Source organism: Coffea arabica, chromosome 8e, assembly GCF_036785885.1.
Source record: "Coffea arabica cultivar ET-39 chromosome 8e, Coffea Arabica ET-39 HiFi, whole genome shotgun sequence".
Lineage (NCBI taxonomy): Eukaryota > Viridiplantae > Streptophyta > Magnoliopsida > Gentianales > Rubiaceae > Coffea > Coffea arabica.
Genome location: NC_092324.1, coordinates 44,572,998 through 44,597,837, shown reverse-complemented (window position 1 = coordinate 44,597,837; position 24,840 = coordinate 44,572,998). Strand labels below are relative to the sequence as shown.

General features: G+C 34.1%; 1 protein-coding gene, 1 long non-coding RNA gene and 5 other non-coding genes across 7 annotated transcripts; 1 reads left to right on the top strand and 6 right to left on the bottom strand.

The window, feature by feature from the left end:
• The first annotated feature begins 4,434 nt into the window (after positions 1–4,434).
• On the top strand, positions 4,435–11,601 carry LOC113703240 (protein ALTERED PHOSPHATE STARVATION RESPONSE 1-like). Its single transcript, XM_027224543.2, has 4 exons — positions 4,435–6,074; positions 6,344–6,519; positions 8,018–8,241; positions 10,630–11,601. The coding sequence occupies exons 1-4, from the start codon at positions 5,090–5,092 to the stop codon at positions 11,432–11,434; spliced, it is 2,190 nt and encodes a 729-aa protein (XP_027080344.1). The 5' UTR covers positions 4,435–5,089; the 3' UTR covers positions 11,435–11,601.
• Positions 9,758–10,833, bottom strand: LOC113703241 (uncharacterized). The gene is made up of 2 exons (XR_011819656.1): positions 10,694–10,833; positions 9,758–10,044 (listed from the first exon to the last, which is right to left on the bottom strand). It is a non-coding gene; the product is annotated as an uncharacterized lncRNA (long non-coding RNA).
• A 1,221-nt stretch (positions 11,602–12,822) lies between the features above and the next one.
• Positions 12,823–13,017, bottom strand: LOC113705093 (U2 spliceosomal RNA). Its single transcript, XR_003451742.1, has one exon. It is a non-coding gene; the product is annotated as a U2 spliceosomal RNA (small nuclear RNA).
• Positions 13,018–15,378: 2,361 nt separating this feature from the next.
• LOC113705105 (U2 spliceosomal RNA) lies at positions 15,379–15,574 on the bottom strand. The gene has a single exon (XR_003451753.2). It is a non-coding gene; the product is annotated as a U2 spliceosomal RNA (small nuclear RNA).
• A 1,770-nt stretch (positions 15,575–17,344) lies between these two features.
• On the bottom strand, positions 17,345–17,540 carry LOC113705139 (U2 spliceosomal RNA). Its single transcript, XR_003451788.1, has one exon. It is a non-coding gene; the product is annotated as a U2 spliceosomal RNA (small nuclear RNA).
• Positions 17,541–19,836: 2,296 nt separating this feature from the next.
• LOC113705117 (U2 spliceosomal RNA) lies at positions 19,837–20,031 on the bottom strand. The gene has a single exon (XR_003451765.1). It is a non-coding gene; the product is annotated as a U2 spliceosomal RNA (small nuclear RNA).
• A 1,679-nt stretch (positions 20,032–21,710) lies between these two features.
• On the bottom strand, positions 21,711–21,906 carry LOC113705128 (U2 spliceosomal RNA). Its single transcript, XR_003451776.1, has one exon. It is a non-coding gene; the product is annotated as a U2 spliceosomal RNA (small nuclear RNA).
• Between the last annotated feature and the right edge of the window lie 2,934 nt (positions 21,907–24,840).

Genomic DNA, 24,840 nt, shown 5'->3' with positions numbered 1-24,840 from the left:
TTGCCGGCAAAAATGGCAAGCTGACCCAACCATGGCAGTCGTTGTCCTTGCCCACCCAAAATCACATTTGATAGCTTTGTCTTTTGTTTTTCTTGCTAGTTTTAACTAATTTTCTTAATTTTATTCTAAAAAATGTTTTCAAATTTATCCTTTAATGGAAAGTTCTTTGGTTACAACCTTTTTTTAATATGTTACAATCCAATAAAAAGTGGGGGTTTCTTACGCAGACAAGAATTTTCTTAGTCATGCTTTTTATCAGTAAGTTTATGCTAAAATTATTTCTTAATTCTTTTTGGCATTTTTCAAGTTTCTAAACTGTTTATTTCCTTCTTTAGCTTAACACTTGGATGGGTAGTTTGGACGCAGAATTGATTCAGAGGCCTATCAAAATTAAGTTAATATTTTAGCATAAACTTATTAAATAAAAGTAGAAAAAACCTTGGACGTGTTTTAGATATTGAATTATAACAAGTTAATATAACATGGATATTGGATAGATAATGATAAGACAAGAAATTCGTGTATGACCCAAATCTAAATAAACAAAAATTGTTTGTGTATTCTAACAAGCCAAAAATGTTAGGGATTGATGCATGAGAGTTTCTGCAATGCTGCCTATTGCTAGTATTCTCTAGTTTTTTGGTGAAAGTATTGCTGCTTCCTATTCTTTGATAAGGTATTCAATACTTTTCTATTGTTGTTATTGTGGGATAAGTTATCTGAAAAGGTATCGAATGTAAATATCCTTTTGATATTGGTTGGGTGATTTGGCTTTGTTTGCAAATTTTGTACTTATTTTCTAATTCCTCCTTTTGATCTCGGTCTAATTGTGACTCTTTGATTCCTTAATTGCTTTTCTAATTTCTTGGCTGAAAGATTGTACATCTTACTTGATGGTTTCTCTGACCAATCTCTCCTTTTTCTCTAATCAAGCATGTTTGCTAGATTATGAATTTATTCATTATCCACGACGTCTGCTAATTCTTCTTTCTCATTGTTATCTCCATCCACGAATAGATCTTGAGTTTTTTGATAAATTTATTCAGTATAGAATTGCACCAGATTTTCTAATTGCATTTGCTAAAAAAATTTAATATCGAAAAATTTTCATCCACAGTCAATCTTTTAAAAGTTGTCCTCAATTGCAAGGGATGACCAATTGGAGCAAACTTCATTTTCTTCTATTCTATCATATGCGATCCGTCTTACAAGCCAATGATTGATTGCTCCTTAACCGAATGATTCTTATACTTGAGACAGACCAGTGCTAACATTTGAGAATCATTCATAAGAGTGTAAAAAATCATTCGGTTATGGAGCAATTAAATCATTGGATTGCAAGACAGATCATATATGATAGGGTAGAAAAAATTGAAACCCTCTCCTATTGGCCATCCCTTACAATAGAGAAGAAGGGATGAGATGAGACTTGAGAGGAGAAAGGAGAATGGTGGTAGGCGGAGAGACAAGAAAGGATGAGATGAGAGGAGAAAGGCGGGTAAGGGAGAATGAAGAGGGAGGATATGGTGGTGCTGGAAGGGTAAAGATGGTGGTGGGGTGCTTTTAGGGTAATAGGAGTTTTTTGAAAAAAAAAAAAAAACTATTGTATTTTTTGAGGTGTTTTTAGTAAGTACGATGTTTTAGTAAAAATTTTATATTTCTAAACACACTAAAAACTTGGATGACAAACAGAGCCGTTACATTGATTAGAAAAATCTTAGAAGCTTGGTTTATTATCCAACTAATATATCTTATTGTTAAATCTAGTTTATAACTATATGCCTAATTGGAAGGAATCGAATTACATGCTATGGCCTGCTAACTCCATCCCTACCATTAATTTACTTCAGAAATATGGAGAGATAACTTCAAATCCAACCTCAGTAGCCATACTTCATAATTTTTATTTTTTTTTTGCTAATCTACCATTTGTGACAGGCTTTACGAATTAGTTCCTGCTTTGGCTCGAGCAATTTGTTAGGGATCTGCAATTCCATTAGATGGTTGGGTAGCGATCTCCCGTGGAATTAGATTTTGGTTTCATTTGCTTACTCAAATACACTTGATGGTTTTCATCTAGTTTAATCAACACAATAACTTCTCATCAAACCAAGAAAAGATCCACCAAGAGAAAGATGGATCAGTGTGGAAGAAATTGATCCCATGATGCATGATGTGTTTGCTGGAGTGAATTGTTTGTAAATATTACTTTGAATTCAAAGTCTATATATATTAGTTAATCATTTGAATATTTGTCTGGATTCATTATACTTAATATTACTATATGCCTGTAAATAGATCATAGACCATTGTAACCAAAAAGTGAGAAATAAAGAAAATATTTCCCTAATTTCTTTCTTTATTCACCGTGTTCATGATAATTATTTCAACCTACGGGATTATCAACGTAATTAGGTCGACATGCATTGGAAAATTACCTCCCTTTAGCCCTTTTCTTGTGACACAACTAGACCTACATTACTAATCACATTTGATTAGTGAAGAATCATGATTATTAGCCGAAATAACAATGACCCCATTACTGTTGATCATGATAGTAGGCTATGCCTTTAGCAAGGTAATTTTCTTCGAGAAATATACTATTAATCATTTGCTAGTGCCATGAAATTTTACAGATCATGAAATGATAGATATAAACATAAAAAGCCAATGATGGGTGAGGTTAGGGACAGTTTTTCCTTCTTTTTTTTTTCTGTGAAGGAAACTATTTGTAAGGTACTCTTGAGTTTTACAGAGGGTTATGGAGTTAGATTAATTATGTTAGATAAAGACGAAGAGGTGACCAAAGTTCTAGAGGGGAATTCCTATGAAGTTCCTGTACTTCTAAACTGACAACCTGATGAACTTGAGAAACCTAGATATAGTATTGTCTTTTAACTCAAGCATTAAAAGTTAAAAAAGAAAAATGTATTGAGTTTATGTGAAATGTTTGTTGGAATAATTACTTATGGTTTGAGTTATCAAATAGCAAATTGGAATTATATTATCGAAGTATTTCTATTACATATGTTAGTTTAAAATATAAATTAATCTTTTTTACACTATCAATGATATATTGACGAGTTTAGATACTTACCACATTGTTTTAATTTGAATTTGAATATCGAATTTTACATATATTGTGCAGAATAGATCAGCAAAAGCCCATATGTGACTAGTGCTATTGATTCACAGCCATCAGAATGATGAAATAGAGACTAATTATGAAACTTGAAGGACCAATCTGGTTTTGCATTCAAATAATAAAATATGATTCTGCCGCGCGCTCTGCATATTCACTTTTGATACACCAGAGAAATGTTTCTCTATGCTATGCTATTGACAAGATAAAATTTCAAGAATTCTTAGGCAGATTTTTTTTTTTTTGCCCAAAAAAGACTTTCTTATTCTTGACACATAATAAGCACAAAAGTATAGGACGGTGAACCCGGCATGAAAGTTTGACTACTTTTTTTTTTTTTCCATTGACATTCACTTATGCATCTTTTGATAAAATTTGAGTGACCTCACTTTTTATCATGTGTACATAACTCAATTTTAAATACCTTTACAAGCAGGTAGTTTACCTTAAATTACATGATAACTTCTTTATCGTGTGGCTGAAATCCAAGTTTGAAAAATCTATCTATATTTAAGGCAATTCAATGTAGATTACAATAAAGGATGCCATCTGTTCTATGCCTTCAAATATTAATTTTAAGTATTCTATTTTCTTTTGTCTCTCTTGTTTAAACTCAAATAGTAAGAGTGTCAATTAGGTTTTTTGAGCAGGTTTTGACAAGTCTAGACTTGACTCACAAATAATACGAATTTTTAAATTTTAGATTCAAATTAAAAGACTCAAACTCAACTAATATTATTATATGAATTTTTTATAAATTTATATATAAATTATTAACATTTTATGTCATAATATGTATAATTATAATTTATAGATATATTTATATATATTTATATACATAATTATACTTATGTGGGTTGAGTTTTAATTGAGCATGAACCTAGTCTGGCTCAAGGTAGGCTCATATTTGGGTTATATTTAAGTCTAAACTTTATCCAATCTAATTGAAATTTAAGTACAATTGGTTTTTTGGGATCAAATAGGGTGGGCTTGAGGTGTCCAACTCCGTTAACAGCTTTATAAACTTATCCGTATCAATCAGGCAGTATATTATTCCGTTTGGGACAAACATTTCCGCAATAAACATCTCCGCAATAACCCAAAGGAAAGAGAACACAAAAAAGCCCAAAATGCAGATAGTGATAGACAGTTAGTACAAGTACAAACTACAAAACGCTGTCGTCCTACCTCGTGAAATGTGACCGTTATAGGAGGCTAATTTCAAAAAGGGTAATTGTAGACTGTAGACTAGAGATGATTGAGCTCCCAAGCTGCCATACACCCTCCCACATCCAACCCAACACACTCCCTGCACCATGCTCTGTATTCACTGCTCCCCTCTGCCCAAAATTTTTGTCCATATCTTCTTCTTTCCTTCCTTTTCTTTCTTGCTTTTCCAGTCATTTATTCATTTTCCCTTCCTGGCTTCCTCACCCCACCTTTCTCCCCCTCCAGTCCTCATCAGTCATCACCACCACCATCACCATAACCATCACCACCATTGTCCTTCTCCAGCCTCCTCATTTACACACACACACAGAGTGCACATTTTCATGTATTTTTAACTCTCTCCCCACCATCTTCTTCATGCAAAACCCATTTTTCTTGAACACTTGAAGCCCCCTTCCCCCTCCCCCCACCCACTACCCCAGCAAAAAGCAAAAAGCTGAGAAAAGGATCTTTACACCTTAACTGCATAATCTTAGCCTCTTGCAGACTCATCTGTGCACGTAGCCCCCATATTTATGTGATCTTTGGTGATTTTTTAGCTTTATAATACAATATCTGTCGAACCCATTTCGCTAAAATGCCCTGAGAATCTCTAGCACCATTTTTTTTTAATTTTTAAATTTTCAGACTGAAAATCCCAACTTTATTTAAACCTTAAAAGTTCCGAAAAGGGGGTTTTGAAAAAGATTGTGTCTTTTTTTTAAAAAAAATATTGTCATGGGTTGTACACAATCTAGAATAGACAATGAAGAATCAGTGTCAAGATGCAAAGAGCGGAGGAACCTTATGAAAGAGGCGGTTTCAGCTAGGAACGCTTTTGCTTCAGCACATTCCGGTTATGCCGTTTCTTTGAAGAACATCGGCGCCGCCTTGAGTGACTACGCACAAGGCGAAGCGCCACCATCCGCCACCTCGGCGGCAGCTGTCGGCATTGAGCCCACATTGGAGCCACCACCGAGGCCTCCTCCTCCTCCTGGGTCCCCCCTACCCCCTCCTCCTCCTCTGCCTAACTTTTCGCCTTCTCCATCGCCACCGCTCCAGCGGTCCGTGACCATGCCGGAATTTTCATCGTCGAAGCTGATGAGGGTGAAAATGAAGGGAATTGACGAGGATGAGGATGAAGAAGAGGAATTTGAGGAGGATGATGAGAGAAATGGTTCTTCATTGAGGCCTAGAAATAGGCGAAATGCGGTTGAAGAAATAGCTCCCGAGACCGCTGTAAGGACGCCTTATACGCCGCCCCCACCGGAGAGTAAAGGGATGGCTTGGGATTATTTCTTTATGGTGAATAATATGCCGGGTTCAGATTTGGGGGAAGTGGAGGAAGAGGAGTATATAATGGAGGAACAAAATGGGAATGAGGGTGGAAGATTTAGCAATGTGGGTGGCAGTGATGACTTCAAGACTCCAGAGAAGGTTGGAATTGATAGAAGAGGGATGGAGACGGAGGAAGAGGTGACCCCTGTGGTAGTAGTGAAGGAGAAGCAATTTATGCATTCGAAGACAGCGCCTGCAGGAATTAGTGGAGTAGGGAATGGTAATATTGAGAAAGTAGTAGCTAGTAGTAGTGGTGTTGATTTCTTGAAGATTCTGAGTGATGTTGATGATCATTTTCTCAAGGCTTCTGAGAGTGCACAAGAGGTTTCCAAAATGCTTGAGGCTACAAGAATGCATTATCATTCGAATTTTGCTGACAATCGAGGTTAGTGACGCTACAATTTGATGGAAAGTAGGAATCTTTCATTGGTGTTTTCCACTAATTTTCTTTCTGTTAGTATAACACTCCTGATTGTTTTTGTTATTGAGGGATATCATGGTTTTAAGAGTCATCTTTGCTGTTAGTACAGTTTCTTTGGCATCTGGAGTGATGCAATTAAATTATCAAAGATTTTCTTGGTATCAGCAGCTTGTGACAAAAGTTTCGGGCTGGTCATTTTTCTTCCAAGTCATGAACTGATTGCCAATTTGCAGGGCACATTGACCATGCTGCAAGAGTCATGCGAGTTATTACCTGGAACAGATCGTTCAGAGGTGTGCCAAATGGTGATGTTGTAAATAATGATCCTGATGCAGAAGAATACGAGACACACGCCACTGTTTTAGATAAGTTGCTAGCATGGGAGAAAAAGTTATACGAGGAAGTCAAGGTACGCCAATGTCTTAACTGGTTTAATACTTGTTATAGCTTTTTTTTTTTTTTTGGCACCTGCTTTCTAGGGAATGAAAGGAGAATTGCTCAGTACAATGTGTGTTTCGATTACATAAAGTGTCAAAAATTTCATGCATTAATAGCCGCCAGTCTGTTGAACAAATGGCTCAAGTAAATCCTTTTACAGTTACATGATATTAGCTTGTGTTCAGATTAACTGTAGTTCTGAAATGCACATGGAGTACACGGTATGCTGAGGATAGTGGGATGGACTACAATTGGTTTAGCCTTTTACTCATGCCTTGAGTTTAAACGGGCTTGGTGTGCCAAAGTGTTTTGCATGGTACTTATTGGCCTTTTTTTTTCAAAGATGTAGTTTAAATAACTCTGACACATTAAAATTAAAAGTAATGTTGTAACCAAAATATGTTGTTTTGAGTTTCTTCTCGCCTCCCAAATTGTTAAATTATAGTTAAACCACTTGTGGTTGCTAATCCTTTTTTTGACTTGATCAGAATTAATGTCCATGTCCCTCCCCCCGGGGGGTAGGGTGGTTCGGGGGGAGAGGGTGTAAGTGAGAAGTCCCAGGTTTGAGCCTTGCCACTTACACGGTATGCTGAGAATAGTGGGATGGACTACAATTGATTTAGCCTTTTACTCATGCCTTGAGTTTAAACGGGCTTGATGTGCCAAAGTGTTTTGCATGGTACTTATTGGCCTTTTTTTTTTCAAAGATATAGTATAAATAACTCTGACACATTAAAATTAAAAGTAATGTTACCAAAACATGTTGTTTTGAGTTTCTTCTTGCCTCCCAAATTGTTAAAAACATTGGAACTCTATAGTTAAACCAGGTTCAAGAGGGTGTAAGTGAGAAGTCTCAGGTTTGAGCCTTGCCACTTACACAGTATGCTGAGAATAGTGGGATGGACTACAATTGATTTAGCCTTTTACTCATGCCTTGAGTTTAAACGGGCTTGATGTGCCAAAGTGTTTTGAACTGAGTTTCTTCTCGCCTCCCAAATTGTTAAAAACATTGGAACTCTATAGTTAAACCACTTGTGGTTGCTAATCCTTTTTTTGACCTGATCAGAATTAATGTCCATGTCCCGTCCCCGGGGGGGGGGGTGGTTCGGGGGGAGAGGGTGTAAGTGAGAAGTCCCAGGTTCGAGCCTTGCCACTTACACTAAAAATATTTTAAAAAAAAATGAAAGGTCCATGTCTAAAGCAATCTAAGAAAGCCTAGGTCCTGTGCTAACTAGGGCTTGTCACCTGTCTCAGTTTGCGATGTAGCTTATTCTGTAATGATGTTCTTTTGCATGATGTCGAATTGAGAATTATTAGCATCATTTGGATCTCATTCTTATTTAAACAGTCTCACAGACTGGTGAACTTATGAAACTCTGCTTATTCTGTAATGATGTTCTTTTGCATGATGCCAAACTGCGAATTATTAGCATCATTTGGATCTCATTCTTGTTTAAACACTCTCACAGACTGGTGAACATATGAAACTCGAATATCAGAGGAAAGTCACTCTCTTGAGCAAGCTTAAAAAACGTGGTGCAAGTATTGAATCACTGGAGAAAGCGAAGGCTGCTGTTAGTCATTTACAGACACGATATATAGTTGACATGCAGTCACTGGATTCAACGGTCTCAGAAGTGAATGATATCCGTGACAAGCAACTGTATCCAAAACTTGTTGCTCTCATTAATGGGTGAGTTTTTGTTTGTTTCCTCCATTTGTTCTATCATCCTCAAAGACATGATAGGTTTGTAGAGAACAGGAGGTAGTTACTCTGAGCACGAATTTTAAAAATTTCTCCAAATATTGGACAGTAACCTTTCTTATGCTCATGGCAAAGCTTTTATTTGTTGGTCATGCAATGAATGCAATGACATGGTATACAATTTGGACCTCCACCTCATGATATCATTATTTGGTCCTTTGAATGGTATCAAATATCATATATTTTTTATGTGCTCCTTTAATTGAAATATATTAGGCTTGACATGCCAAAGGAACTCTCATTTGGACTTCCACTTCAATAACAGTTTTGGTCCTTCATATTGTAATTCTATTTGAGAAATGTTCTTTCTTCAATCGTTTGTGTAGCATGATAGCATTGTAATTCCACTTCTGTGTACTTTCTTCTTCCTTGCCAACTAGATAATTGTCTAATGGGTTCTATTAAACCAGAGTGCTAGACTTACTAGTGAATACTTTCCACAGGAAACAGATAGATTGAAGTTAGTTAGGTTGAAGTTACTCATTAACAGTTAATCTCGAGAGAGATACACTCTTAAGCAGTCTGGCTAATTATTGTTGATATGAATTGATTCTCTGGTTTGAGTTCTAAATTGACAGCTGGAGAATAGTAGCCCTCCAAACAAGTAGGTGATTTTAGGGGTGGCAATCGGGTCCAAATCAGGTTGGCGGGTCGGGTCCGCCAGAAAATCTGTTGACCTGAACCCGACCCGTCAACCCATTTCGGGTCAAGTATGCTGACCCGAACCCGAAAATTTCGGGTTGGTGGATCAACCCGAAACTTAATTTTAATTTATTAATTTATCACTGTAATTTCTAATAAAATCAATTTCTCACAAAACTAATTACATAATCAAGTAATAAAAATTTAAATAAATAATTCCAAACCAAATCTAAAATAAATTAAACACCGTAAAAGTGTTTTATCCCAAACAAAATATAAAATAAATTAAAACAGTATAAAAGCAAAAAATAATATAATATATTATTTGTCCAAATATAATAATTTCAACTTCACACAAATTAAATAAATTCATTTAGGATTAAGTAATTAATGCCTTTGAAAAAAAAGAATAACTTAGTTTAGTTAGATAAAATTATTTTTATGTTTATTAAATTATTTTTAATTCGTAAACGGGTCATATCAGGTCACCACGGGTTGACCTGAAATCGACCTGTTTTCTTTTCGGGTTCAACCCGATTCTGACCCGAACTCCCGAAACCTCAACCCAAATCCATTAATTTCGTGTTAGGTTCGTGTCGTGTTTTCAGGTCGTGTCGAAAATTGCCACCCCTAGGTGATTTGATAGAGGAGATGGCATTTCAGGATGAGTTGGAGAAATCAAAGTTGATTAGCTAGCTGAGATACATTTAGCAGCAACTCTTGATGAGCCATGACAGAGAGAAGAAAACATTATAAACAGTAGCTAAAAAAACAGTGCGTACTCACAGAGAGAGAGAGGAGATTGTTCCACTAAGCAGAGCATATCTTCTCTGATAATGTCATCGTTAATGGCAAGCAATTTTGAAACACTGGCTTCTTCTTGGTTCACTCTGAGTCAGCCATCAATCGTAGTTCTGAGTAAAGGGGGATGGGCTAGGTCAAGGCCATTTAGTGGAATGGTTTTGTTCCTGTATCTTTAGTGAAACAGCAGGTTTTTCCACATGAATTGGATGCGTTGTCTTGTTTGATGTTGAAGGTCCAGCTCGTATAAATGTCTTTGGCGCTTCTGGAATCCACTCTGTGGTGCATCTGAAGATTCAATGGCAGCTGGAATTTAAGTCTGGATATTCCTTGCATTTTGTTTCCAGCTATTTAGTCAGATTTTTGCTTTTTCATCTTTTTTGCTCCTTTAAACCATAGGCTGGGCTGTGAGTGGCTACATAATTTTATTCAACCTCTTAATCAAGTTTTATCCCCTTTCACATTTGAGCATCACTTGCAATTTAGATCCTTAAAAGGGACACAGATGACAGTGATTTCTTTCTATAAAATAAAAACTGTCTATATTTTTCTTAAGCCTCTTCCCTCTCCCATTCTCCTTACAACTTTGACATTTGAGTCCCATCTTTTGAAAAAATCTCATTTCTTTTTTCATTTAAATGTCTGGTCGTTCTATTTTTGCTTCTCATTTAAAGACTTTTTTTAAAGTGATTTGGCACTTGGTTCTTCTTTGCATGGACCTTGTACTGAGTATGTTTTGTGTAATTTTTCCTTAGTTCCTAACAATCTTGGATTCATTTCTGCTTAACCTTCTGGTCCTTAATTAGTATTATGGAATACAGTGAATCATGCTCTATCTGACCTGGAGTTTAATCTGTGCTTCTAATTTTGCAGGATGACCAAGATGTGGGAATCAATGTGGATGCATCATCAAGATCAGAAGAACATTGCTACTGACCTCAAATTGCTTGATGTTACTGCTGCTCCCAGAGAGACGAGCAAACATCACCACGAGCGCACTCGCCAGCTTTTACATCATGTCGAAGACTTGCATTCACATCTGGAAAAGCTCATGACAAATCAGAAACAGTACATCCATTTCCTTAACAGCTGGTTGAAGCAAAATCTCATCCCAATTGAAAGCAGTTTGAAAGAGAAAATATCATCACCACCCAGATCCCAAAATCCTCCAATTCAACCCCTCCTTCAAATTTGGCATGACCATCTTGAGAAGCTTCCTGATGACGCCGCCAAATCTGCAATCCATACCTTTTCTGAGGTGGTCAAGAGAATCCTTGTTCATCAAGAGGAGGAAACGAAGCTCAAGGAAAAGTGCGAGGAAACGAGAAAAGAATATTTGCGTAAGAGCCAGGCTTTTGAAGACTGGTATCACAAGTACATGCAACGTAGAACTCCACATGATGATGCAGACCCCGATAGGCCTGAAGAAACTAATCCCAATGACCCTCTTGCCGAGAAGCGGTTTGTGGTGGAGAGCTTGAAAAAGAGGTTGGAAGAGGAAATGGAAGCTCACCAGAAGCACTGCATTCAAGTGAGGGAGAAGTCTTTAGCAAGTCTCAAAATCGGGTTGCCTGACCTTTTCAGAGCTATGTCAGATTATGCTGAGGCATGTTTAAATGCTTATGGTAGTTTGAGATCACTCGCACAGTCACACAAGCCAAATGGAGTTTCTTCATGACTGTGTAACCCTTGCTTCACTATTAAGTTAGTACGTTCTTGGCTTTCCCTAGTAAACGCCTAAGTTGTTGTGGAAATCCTTTTTGTGTGAGTTCTATCTTGGAATTTTATGAAGGCGGACTTTTACTGTTTTAAATTTGTTATGTTATAATAATTAATCGTTTGACTTGTGATGTTGTTATAAATATTTCATAAATAACTTTAATAATTAGAATAATTTCATATAATGAAGATTTCATGAGATGATTGAGTAATTTTAATATTTAATTATACATGTAAATTTATCATGTCAATGAAAACATATAGCATTTGAAATCATGAATCAAAGTGGAAAAGTAATTAGCATTAAAAAAAAAAAGAAGAAAAGAAAGGTGGAAGAGTAATTGACTAAAAATCAATAATGTTAAAAGTCATAAATGTTAATATACCAGTGACGTTTCACTAAAAAAATTTTTTTTTTTTTTGGTCTTTAGTAACTTAGTGGTAGTGAGCATGAGTTCTAATTAATTCATGGAATCTGGAGGCAAGTTTAAAATAAGAGAAAAAGAAAAAACTAAAAAAAAAAAAAAAGAGAAAGCTAAATGAAGCAGAAAGGGCAAAAAAAAAATGCACAAAGTAAAAAACTAAAAAGAAAAGTCCCCGGCCATTTATTTGCACCTTTGTTGGATGAGCAAGGTAATCAAAGTCAACTGTCCGGTTGTTAGTCAAAATGGTCGGCTGGAACTCGGGCGGTTCTTCAACAACCGTTCCGATCTAATGGTTTAGTGGTTCAGCCGTCCGGTTCAGCACTTATGGGTTTTAGGACTGAACAGCCCAGAAAATAGTCCGATCGATGGTTTCTATGGTCCAACCAAACAGTTTCGGTTGAGTTTTAAAACATACACAGTTGTTTAGATAGCTACTTATTTGTAAAAATTTATTTGCTTGCAATTTTTAAAATATTTTTTTATTTTAAAGATATCATTTCAAAAAAGTATTCCAGTATTTTTTCAAAAAATTATACTAAATAATCTACTAGCCAAACATACTTCTAGAACACCAACTTGTGTGGATTTTTCGGGTAAATACTGGAGAACATGTTAAAAACTAAAAATTGTGAAAAGGGTTGAATTTTCAGGGAATTGGAGAAAATGTTAGAAACTAAAAATTTTGAAAATGGTTGATTTAAGTTTTCTTCCAAAAAGCCAATGTAAAGGCATCTCTTTAACTATTTATCTAAAGACATTACAAAATTTCAATTAAATTCTTGATTTACACTTCCAATTAAGATTAACAAAATTTAGGATTTAAAACTTAAATTAAATTTTGATTTGAACCCAGTTGAATTACTGCCTGATTTGTATTACAATTAAATTTTGATTTGTAACAAATTCTTCCAACTATGAATTGGTGGGGTGTGCCAGGCCAAGGCAACAGTGCAAAGCCCAAGCGACACGTAAGAGCCCCAGTAGCAAGCTACTGTATTGGGCCCTTCCCCTAAAAAATTAATTTAATATCATGTGGGCCAATGGCCCACGTATCAGATATTAAACTGATAAGAACAGATACTACACTTGATCTTAGCCAAAAGGCCGAGAAAGGTATGCTGTGTAACGTTGTCTCAACGACCTTTTATAGCGCCCTGTTTTCGACCGGTCCTTTTACTCTTTCTATGTGGGATGGGAAACACCGACTTTCTTCTATTTGATCCAAATCCTATTTTCACAATATAATGGTTATACTCTGCAACTAAATTGGGAAGAAATTTTCCTATGGCAGAATCAAGGAGATAATGGTGCAACAATTATTAGCTTGAATAGACGTAATTTTGATAAATATGCAATACTACATAGGTTTGAAGGTTGAGAAAGTCTTTGGATGGTTTTTTGTTGTGATAATTGGTTTGTAGTAACTCTTTGTACCACCCATGGTTGCTCTAGCGCTTGGATTTTGGTAATTTCTGTTGCTATTCTTATTGAATGGAATTCGTTTCTTTTGTTTTGGACTAAATCGAAATCTAAAATTATATACGGTAGCAGAAACAAGAATACCACATATGCAGAAAAAGGCTTGAATTGAATATATTTGCCATAGAGTTTGTTTATTGTAGACTAGTATGGTCGAGTGCACAAGGTGTTGCACTGGCCCGGGGTATACAATTTGCCATTTGCTTCTCAGGACAGACCTGAGAAAACAATTCCAATATCTTGATACCAAGAACCAAAACTTTTTAAATTTTCTTTCAATAAATTTCTTGTAAATATGAAAGGCTAAATTGACTTGCACCAAATTTTCATTGCATACGTATGTGGCATCTTTGTGTGGTGTAGAACCTCTGCCCAAATTTGGTTGCCTAGGCCTTTTTTAATAAATTAATTCAGCATTTAAATTTAATAAATTCATATCTTAACATGGTTAGACTATTTAGTGACAAAAAATTGAACACTTAAATTAATTAAGTAGCTTTGAATTTCTTAGCCAAAATTTATTCTCAAAAATAATTAATGAACTATTCGCTTAGTACTTAATGTGATATAAACTCAAATGTATCATATTTAGTATTTAACAATTCAATAATTTAATGAATTCAGATTTTAAATTTTAATTTTCAAACTTCAGTTTTTCTCTAAGCCATGGCATCAAGCATTCTGTCCTTTTCTTTTGGGTTAATAATGTCAATATGGTCTTTGAAAGTATTCCAAAGTGTCAATTTTGGCCCTCAAATTGAGAACGCCTCAATTTGATTCTCCAAACTAGGGGTGTTTCGCGAATCGAGCCGATCGCGAGCGGCTCGAATACGAGCTCGACTCGAGCTCGTCAATATCGAGTTCGAGTTAATTAAGTCGATCTCGAGTTCGAACTCGATCTCAAAAACATTAACCTCGTTGGCTCGCAAGCTCAATTATATATATTTTTTTATTTTTTATTTTTTATTTTAATAGTAAAATTACATATATATCCCTAATATTTTATTATTTGTTAAAAAAATTATTATTTTATTCATTTTTTAAAAAAAAATTATTTTCTATTTTTTAAAAATAAAATAATTATTATTATTATTTTTTATTTTTTAAACTCGAGCTCGACTCGAATTTGACTCGAGCTCGAGCTCGAGCTTGATATTTTGAGCTCGTCGAGCTTGAGCTCGAGTTCGAGCTTCACAAAATTAACTCGAACTCGGCTCGATTAGCCAAAGCTCGACTCGAACTCGGCTTGTTTGCATCCCTACTCCAAACTGAGTAGAATTTTCCAATTCAACCCTCATAGTCGCAAAAAAAATGTTTAAGCTAGTCAAGTAAACAAATTCTGTTGAGCACTTTAAAAATAATATTTTAACACATAGTGAAATATTTAGTGCTAGAATGGTCATTTAAAGGATCAAATTTCAAAATTAGTAAAAACAGACATATTTCACACATTTAGTGAAATATTTCTTTCTAGATTGGCTATGATAGAGTATTATTTGGAATAATTACTGTAGTATTTTTTGTAATGTGATGTATGTGAGATAAAAAGTAGTTGGGAGTATAAAAAAATGGGTTGAAAAATATGTTTATGATGTAAGCGAAATATTATTTGGAATAATTTTCTATTGAAACAAACTCACTCCTGCAAATTATCGGTTTAAAAAGCTTTATCGCCAGTATAATTTGGAATCTGCTCTAATTTTTAAAGTATTTATCATCTCGAAGTGCGGCTGAACCCGAGAAAGACGCGAATTATATATCATCTTAATCTTTGACATTTTTCTGCAAAATTCTTTTGCTGCTATTTTAATGAACAAAGAGATGCAAAAAATATGGGTAACTGCTACTTCTATTTTAAATGAATAAACATGCAAAAAATTCCCAAACTTCCAATTAAATTCTTTATTTAATTTTTTACACAAAATCAGCAACACTTGAGATTCAAAAATCTTTGTAGCAACACTTGAGATTTGTAGCAAATTTTTGTAACCTTGAATTGGTGGGGCGTGCCAGGCCAAGGCAGCAGTGCCATGTCAAGGCGACACACAAGAGCCCCAGCAGCAAGCTACTGTATTGGGCCCTTTCCCTAGAAAAATTAATTTAATATCATGCGAGCCGATGGCTCGCGTATCAGATATTAAACTGATAAGAACAGATACTACACTTGATCTTAGCCAAAAGGCCGAGAAAGGTATGCTTACTAACGTAGTCTGAAGAAGCTTTTATAGTACATTTGTCTTCAATTTGTGCTTTCAACATGTCCAATGTGGGACTCGGGAACAACCGACCTTCTTTACTTTGAACCAAATCCTAATTTTCATAGTGGCAATTTAATCAAGAAACAAATAATACCCTGAGGCTCTATTTGTTTGACGGGAAAGTTGTGTAATTAAGTATATCGTAGGAAAAGTGAAGTGAAGTAAGATAAAGGAAAAGAAAACTGACCTTCCTACATGTGTTTGGTTAAAAAAAATGATGAAAAAAATATAAATTTTTTTGTTTGTTTAGTCTAAAAGTTGCAAAAAAATGGTTAGTGTATTCATTAATAGAAAATATTCTAGATCGAACTTCTCCATTTTTTATATTTAGTATACATAAAAACATGTAATAAATATAACATTTTGTATATTGGAAGAGTTATTTACCTCAAAATTAATCACACTCTTTAATAATAAGTTCATATATTATATGTGTAATAGTTATTTCACAAATATACAGGCATATAAGAAGAGCATAAAATGTAAATGAAACAAAATACTAACATCATAAAGATTCAACAAATTACTAATTAATTAATTATTAAAATAAGAATAAAATATCTAACTGCGAGTTGGTTTTTTGAATTGTAGATTTAAGATGTTCTATTTGTGTAGAAGTTTAGAATTGAGGAAATAATTTAGAAAAAAAGGAATTTTAAAAGAAATTGAATTAGTTGAAACTTTCCAATGACTCACTCTCCTATCGAGTTTTGCAAGAAAAATTTGCTATAAAATTTATGTGACGGGTCCCATAAATTTCCTAGCAAACAAACATTTAAAACTTGCAAAAAAAAAGTTATAACCTAAGATTTTAAAGTGAATAATAGGTTGCGTGTGGCCTAAATAGCCTTTTTGAGCCCCTCTCTCTCTTCTTTTTTTTTACTCGTGCTCCTCATCACAACTCATCCCATCCGCAACCTAATTGTCAAGACTCTAGAGTTCAAACCTTAAACTTTGACGGCAAGAAGAATTCTAAAAACTGTTTCCTAACCATTGGACCAACCCTAGTGGTTAATTTTTTTGAGCTCCTCATATGAACCCTTTTCGTCCCAACTTGGCTAGCCATATCCATATTTCAATAATTACAGTTGAATTACATGAAAAATTTTCCAGGTCTATCACTATTGCACCATCTTGATGAATGATGATTAATTTGCCTCCAGACCTTTATCCATGGCTACTGAATATTCCAGCCTTGGCTATTTCCCCATGGGGGTGATCCTTAGAAGAAGAGAATGACAAAAAAATGTACAAAAATGAGTGATGATTCCCGCAAGAAATCGGTGGCTACTCGAGAAAAGGAGCCAAGAAGCAGATAACTATGTCTTCATTCTTAATCAGTGCACCAATGTTGGCAGAGATGGCTCTTCGTTGATGTCAGAACAGCTGCCAATATTGCTTGGAAGACTACTGTTTTCAATACAAGATACTGCCAATCAATTATTACAATACAAAACCAGTGTTCATGAGAATTAATCATTAAGTGTACCAAGTACAAGCCAATTAATCAATGGCGGGTTAATTACCACCACATATATTTAGTTTTTTCCACATATAATTAGACACGTTGTGGTTGGCATGTGCACATAACATAAAGGTTTAGCAATTTCAAATTCAAGAGGTGCTTCAATGAGATCAATCTTTCTTTATTTTGTTGGAACTATGTTTAGTGAGATCGCAATGCAATGGATTTGTAACTGTGAATTGGTGGGGCGTGCCAGGCCAAGCCAGCAGTGCAATGCCAAGGCGACACACAAGAACCCCAGTAGCAAGCCACCGTATTGAGCTCTTCCCCTAGAAAAATTAATTTAATATCATGCAAGCCGATGGCTCGCGTATCAGATATTAAACTGATAAGAACAGATACTACACTTGATCTTAGCCAAAAGGCCGAGAAAGGTATGCTTCATAACGTAGGCTGAAGAAGCTTTTATAGTTCATTGGTCCTCATATTGTGCTTTCAACATGTCCAATGTGGGGCTCGGGAACAACCGACCTTCTTAATCTTGAACCAAATCCTAATTTTCATTCCGGCATTTTAATCAAACAACAAATAATACCCTGAGGCTCTATTTGTTTGACGGGAAAGTTGCGTAAATAAGTGTATCGTGAAAAAAGTGAAGTGAAGTAAAGTAAGACAAAGGAAAAGAAAATTAATTTTCCACACGTGTTTGGTTAACAAGAAAATGACGCAAAAAAAAACAAATTCTTGTGTTTGTTCAGCTAAAAAGTCACGAAAAATGGGCTAGTGTATTCATTACTAGAAAATATTATAGATTGAATTTCTTCATTTTTGGTATTTAATATACATAAAAGAACATGTAATAAACATAACATTTTGCATATTGGAAGAGTTGTTTTCCTAAAAATTAATCACATTCTTTAACAATAGGTTCACATACTATGTGTGTGTATTAGTTATTTCACAAATATATAGACATAAAAAAAAGTATAGAATGTAAAAGGAAAAAAAATTAATGTCATATACACTCAACAAATTACACACCTGAATTAATTAAGTGGCATTAAATTTCTTAGGTAAAATTTGTTCTAAAAAATAAGTGATGAACTATTCACTTATCACTTAATGTAATATAGACTCAAATATATCATATTTAATATTTGACAATTCAATAATTTAATAAATTTAGATTTTAAATTTTAGTTTTCAAATTTCAATTTTATTAAACACCCTTAGCTTTTCTCTGAGCCATGGCATCAAGCATTTTGTCCTTTTCTTTGGGAATGTCAATATGATCTTTGAAAGTAGTCCGTCAATTTTGGCCCTCGAATTGAGAACGTCTCAATTTGATTCTCCAAACTGAGTAGTGTGTTCCAATTCAACCCTCATATAATCGCAAAAAAAAAAAAATGTTTAAGCTGGTCCAGTAAACAAATTCTGTTGAGCACTTTAAAAATAATATTTTAACACACAGTGAAATATTTAGTGCTAAAATGGCCATTAAAAGGATCAAATTTCAAAATTAGTAAAAACAAACATATTTCATACATTTAGGGTCTGTTTGGTTGGAAGTAAAATGTTTTCCTTGGGAAAATATTTTCCGTGGAAGTAATTTTCCATGAAAATCATTTCCCTTTTATCATTTTCAAGTGTTTGATTAGCTTATTGAAAATATTTTCTTACTTCATTTTTCTGGTGTTTGTTTAACTTTTGAAATATTTTCACTTTTATCTCTATCTTTACTTTCTACACATTATAACTACATACTTCTTCCCATGCAAAATAAAAAAATTTATCTCATTGTTTAACTTTAAAAAATCTTGGAGAAATGTATATATGAATAAAAAATATCTCCTTAAGCAATAAACAAATTGCTGGTCATTTAGTGTCAAATATCAATTACATGCAATGCTTATTGTGACATATATCTTGCACTCTCACAGCTGAAAGTTTCTCTAGAAAAGAATGTCCCTATTATACATAATTAATTACTAGCATAGGATGAGCAAGATGAGATTTTTTTTTTTTATTTTGAATATACTAGGGGGAGGGTTGGGTTGGGTGGTACGGGGGAGGGAGTGTAAGGAAGAGATCTTGGGTTCGAATCCTCCTGTTTACACTAAAAAAAAAAAAAAACATACTACAAGATGTTTTCAGTAAATTTAGAACATACTACAGGCGGGATGCATGCATTTCGAAAAACAACTTCAGTAAGTTTGGAAGGAAAGTTGTTTTCCATAAGATGAGTGAAAATATTTTACATAGGAAAATATTTTCAGTAATTTTTGTGCAACCAAACACGGGAAATTAGGAAAATATTTTCCTGGAACACATTTTCACCCGAAAAAAACGGACCCTTAGTGAAATATTTCTTTCTAGAGTGGCCATGGAAAAAAAAAAAAAGTGCCTTTTGTTCTGCGAATTATCAGTTTAAAAAGCTTTATCGCTGGTATAATTTGGAATCTGCTCTAATTTTTAATGTATTTATCATCGAGAAGTGCGGTTGGACCCAAGAAAGACGTGAATTATATCATCTTTATCTTTGGCATCTTTCTGCAAAATGCTTTTGCTGCTATTTTAAATGAACAAAGAGATGCAAAAAATATCGGTAACTTCTACTGCTATTTTAAATGAATAAAGATGCAAAAAATCCCCAAACTTCCAATTAAATTCTTTATTTAATTTTTTACACAGAATTAACAAAACTTAATATTTAAAAAATATTAAATGTGAATTGGTGGGGCGTGCCAGGCCCAGGCAGCAGTGCAAAGCCCAAGCGACACGTAAGAGCCCCAGTAGCAAGCTACTGTATTGGGCCCTTCCCCTAAAAAATTAATTTAATATCATGTGGGCCAGTGGCCCACGTATCAGATATTAAACTGATAAGAACAGATACTACACTTGATCTTAGCCAAAAGGCCGAGAAAGGTATGCTTCGTAACGGAGTCTGAAGAAGCTTTTATAGACCATTTGTCCTCAAATTGTACTTTCAACATGTCCAATGTGGGACTTGGGAGCAACCGACCTTCTTTACTTTGAACCAAATCCTAATTTTCATTGTGGCAATTTAATCAAGAAACAAATAATACCCTGAGGCTCTATTTGTTTGACAGGAAAGTCGTGTAAGTGTATCATGGGAAAAGTAAAATGAAGTAAGATAAAGGAAAAGAAAATTGACTTTCCTTTATGTGTTTGGTTAAAAAAAATGATGCAAAAAAATATATGACTTCTTTTGTTTGTTTAACCGAAAAGTGACAAAAAATTTGGTTAGTATATTCATTAATAGAAAATATTCTAGATCGAACTTCTTCATTTTTTATATTTAGTATACATAAAAACATGTAATAAATATAACATTTTACATATTGAAAGAGTTATTTACCTCAAAATTAATCACATTCTTAAATAATAAGTTCATATATTATATGTGTAAATAGTTATTTCGCAAATATATAGGCATATAAAAAGAGCATAAAATGTAAAAGAAAAAAATACTAACATCATAAAAATTCAACAAATTACTAATTAATTAATTATTAAAATAAGAATAAAATATCTAACTACAAGTTGGTTTTTTGAATTGTAGATTTTAAGATGTTCTAATTTATGTAGAAGTTTAGAATTGAGGAAATAATTTAGAAAAAAAGGAGTTGTAAAAAAAATTGAATTAGTTGAAACTTTCCAGTGACTCACTTTCCTTTCGAGTTTTGCAGGAAAAATTTGATAGAAAAATTTATGTGATGGGTCCCATAAATTTCCTAATAAACAAACATTTAAAACTTGATTTTAGAGTGAATAATAGGTTGCGTGCGGCCTAAATAGCCTTTTTGAGCCCTCCTCTCTCCTCATCACTGCTCTTCCCCATCCCCAACCTTATTGTCAAACTCTAGATATCAAACCTTAAACTTGACTATAGGAAGAATTCTAAGAACCCTTTCCTAACCATTGGACCAATCCTACTGGTTAACTTTTTTGAGCTCCTCATATGAACCCTTTTCGTCTCAACTTGGCTAGCCATGTCCATATTTCAATAATTACAGTTGAATTAAATGAAAAATTTTCCGGGTCCGTCACTATTGCACAATCTTGATGAATGATGCTTAATTTGCCTCCAGACCTTTATCCATGGCTACTGAATATTCCGGCCTTGGCTATTTCCCCATGAGGGTGATCCTTAGAAGAAGAGAATGACAAAAAAAAATGTACAAAAATGAGTTGATGATTCCCGCAAGGAATCGGTGGCTACTCGAAAAGGAGCCACGAAGCAGATAACTTTGTCTGATGCGTCCTTCATTCTTAATCAGTGCACCAATTTTGGCAGAGATGGCTCTTCGTTGATGTCAGAACAGCTGCCAATGTCGCTAGGAAGACTACTGTTTTCAATACAAGATACTGCCAATCAATACAAAACCAGAATTCATGAGAATTAATCATTGAGATAAAAGCGTACCAAGTACAAGCGAATCAATCAATTGCGGGTTAATTACCAACTACCAAATCCAAAATTAGACACGAATTCAAGGGGTGATTCGATGAGATCAATCTTTCTTCATTTTGTTGGGGACTAGGTTTAGTTAGAGGGCAATGGAATGGATTTGTAACTGTGGATTGGTGGGGCGTGCCAGACCAAGGCAGCAGTGCAATGCCCAGGCGACACACAAGAGCCTCAGCAGCAAGCCACTGTATTGAGCTCTTCCCCTAGAAAAATTAATTTAATATCATGCAAGCCAATGGCTCGCGTATCAGATATTAAACTGATAAGAACAGATACTACACTTGATCTTAGCCAAAAGGCCGAGAAAGGTATGCTTCATAGCGTAGTCTGAAGAAGCTTTTATAGTTCGTTGGTCCTCATATTGTGCTTTCAACATGTCCAATGTGGGACTCGGGAACAACCGACCTTCTTTATCTTGAACCAAATTCTAATTGTCATACAGGCATTTTAATCAAGAAAAAAATAAGTGTATCATGAAAAAAGTAAAATGAAGTGAAGTGAAGTAAGATAAAGGAAAAGGAAACTAGTTTCTCACACGTGTTTGGTTAACAAGAAAATGATGCAAAAATAAAATACAAAATCTTTGTTTGTTTAGCTAAAAAGTCACGAAAAAATTGACTAGTATATTCATTAATAAAAAAATATATTCTAGATTGAACTTCTTCATTTTTGGTATTTAATATACATAAAAAACACATAATAAATATAACATTTTGCATGTTGGAAGAGTTGCTTACCACAAAATTAATCACATTCTTTAACAATAAGTTCATATACTATGTGTGTGGTTTAGTTACTTCACAAATATATAGACATAAAAAAGGAGTATAAAATGTAAAAGGAAAAAAATATTAATTTCATATACATTCAACAAATTACTAATTAATTAATTATTAAAATACGAATAAAATATCAAACTGCAAGCTAGTTTTTTGAATTGTAAATTTTAAGATGTTTTGATTTATGTAGAAGTTTACAATGGAGGAAATAATTCAGAAAGAAAGAAGTTGTAAATAGAATTAGTTGAGACTTTTCAGTAACTCGCTCTTACTCTCTTATCGAGTTTTGCACGAAAAATTTTATAGGAAAATGAGTGAGAAAATTTTATGTGGTGGGTCTCATAAATTTCCTAACAAACTAACATTTAATACTTAGAAGAAAGAAAGTTACAACCTAGGATTTTAGAGAGAATTATAGGTTGTGTGTGGCCGAAATAGCATTTTAAGCTCCTCCCTTTTCTTTTTTTTCTTTTCCTCCTGCTCCATGTCACACAAGACTCACAACTCTTTCCATTCACGATCCAACTACCAAATCCAAAATTTAAACCTCGAACTTGATAGCAGGAAAAACCCTTCCCTAACCATTGGACCAATCGTAATGGTTAACATTTTTGAGCTCCTCATATGAACATTTTCGTCCCAACTTGGCTAGCCATATCCACATTTCAATAATTACAGTTTTACTCTATATTAGGAACAAATAATTAGGACAAAATTTTCGAGTTGCAGAAACAAGAACAGTACGGTCTTCAATGATTATGATCTTGAATCTACATATCTTGATAAAAATATGTAGTATAGCATAAGTTGGACGGTGCAGAAATAGAGTTGGACCATCCTCTTGTAGTAGTTAAATCTGACATAGGTCTTTGCTAAGTAAATTGTTCGACTGCGAATTAGTCCTATTTATGTCTATGCCTCCAATTAAATTCCTCAACTCTAATTTTTCATTTTTTTTTTCCCGTTGTCTGAAGCATCTGTCAAAAACAAAAATGTCTCAACTTTTTGACCTTTGAAAACAGCCAAATCCAAAAGTTGATATGCTGGTAAAAGCAGTGGGAAATCTCCATAGCACAAAAAGTGGAATTAGAGATGTCATAACAATATTAATTAACCTGAAAAGAAGAAAAAGATGCTCCTAAAACACCTTAAAAGTTAAAATATTAAACATGGACTTTTCTGGGAGAAGATGAGAGATCTTTCGGCTGGCTGTCCTAAACATGCTTTTAGAGATTCCTTCAATTGAAATTACGAATTAGCAGCCTAGCAGTTGCCGTCACTACCTAGTAATCCTCGTGGCCAAAATGATGGTGCAGCCAAGAATGCCTTTAACTAATATGGCTTTTCTGGGTCCATTATGGTTCTTAATTTAATTATTTGCTAGTAATTTGTTGCTTAAACAATTGATCTACTACTTGTTTGTAAAACGTGTTTTAGAAGTAAGAATATAGAATATTGAATCTCTATCATCCAATAGTGCAACTAATTGGATATATTGCTACGAAATTGAACTTTTCTATTTTCTCTGTTCATTTTAACTTTTCACAGGAGTTCCATTAATATTTTCTTTCAATGTATAGGACGGGGCAAGAAAACTGTCCAAGGTGAAAAAAGTTGCTAGAGCAACTGCCTTGGTGGTGCTATAGAAGCTCATGTCCTAACAAGTACAGCATCCTGAATTACTTGCATTTATTTTCATACATGTTTGGATTGCTATTTTTAAGAGATTTTGAAAAAAAAAATGTATTGTAGCAATTTGATGTATGTAAAATAAAAAAGTGATTGAAAAATATATTCACAAAAAACGTAAAAATTTTTCTGCAGAAAATCACAATCCAAACAAGGCGACAGAGGTCATGCTATTCTTTTCTGTAACGTTTCAATTTTATCGGATGTCCCCGAACAGACATTTTCATATGGTACTCTACTTAGTGTAAGTAGCAAATAGCAATGAAAAATTGTCATCACTTACTTCAAAAAGAAAAAAAGGAATTGTCATCACAAAATTGCACATAGTAGCAGAAAAGTATATGATTTTCGACGAATCTATGATCTTTCTTCTATGAAGTAATTATCACGTGAAGTATATGTAGCTTTTGCCTTTTTGATAGTGTTGATGGATTTCTTGGTAGACAGAAATAAAAAAAATAAAAAAAAAAAGAGAGAAGGAAAAATGGAAAGTTAAACATTAGAAAATAAAAAGGAAAGTAGGGAAATTATGGCACCATCCTTGCATTACAAGCCTTTTTCTCTCATAGGAGTAGATTTTAATTTTTTACAACAAAGCAACCACTAACTTTAACTATATTCTATTATCATAAATTCTTTTAAATCGTTCATTGCAATAAGTCATCTAGTAAATTATTCATTGCAATTTAAGTTGAGTCATATTCAGGAAATGTAAATGAAAACAATATATGCAGTTGTGTGCATTGACATGGTAATTTATTCGTGTTAAATTAGTGTC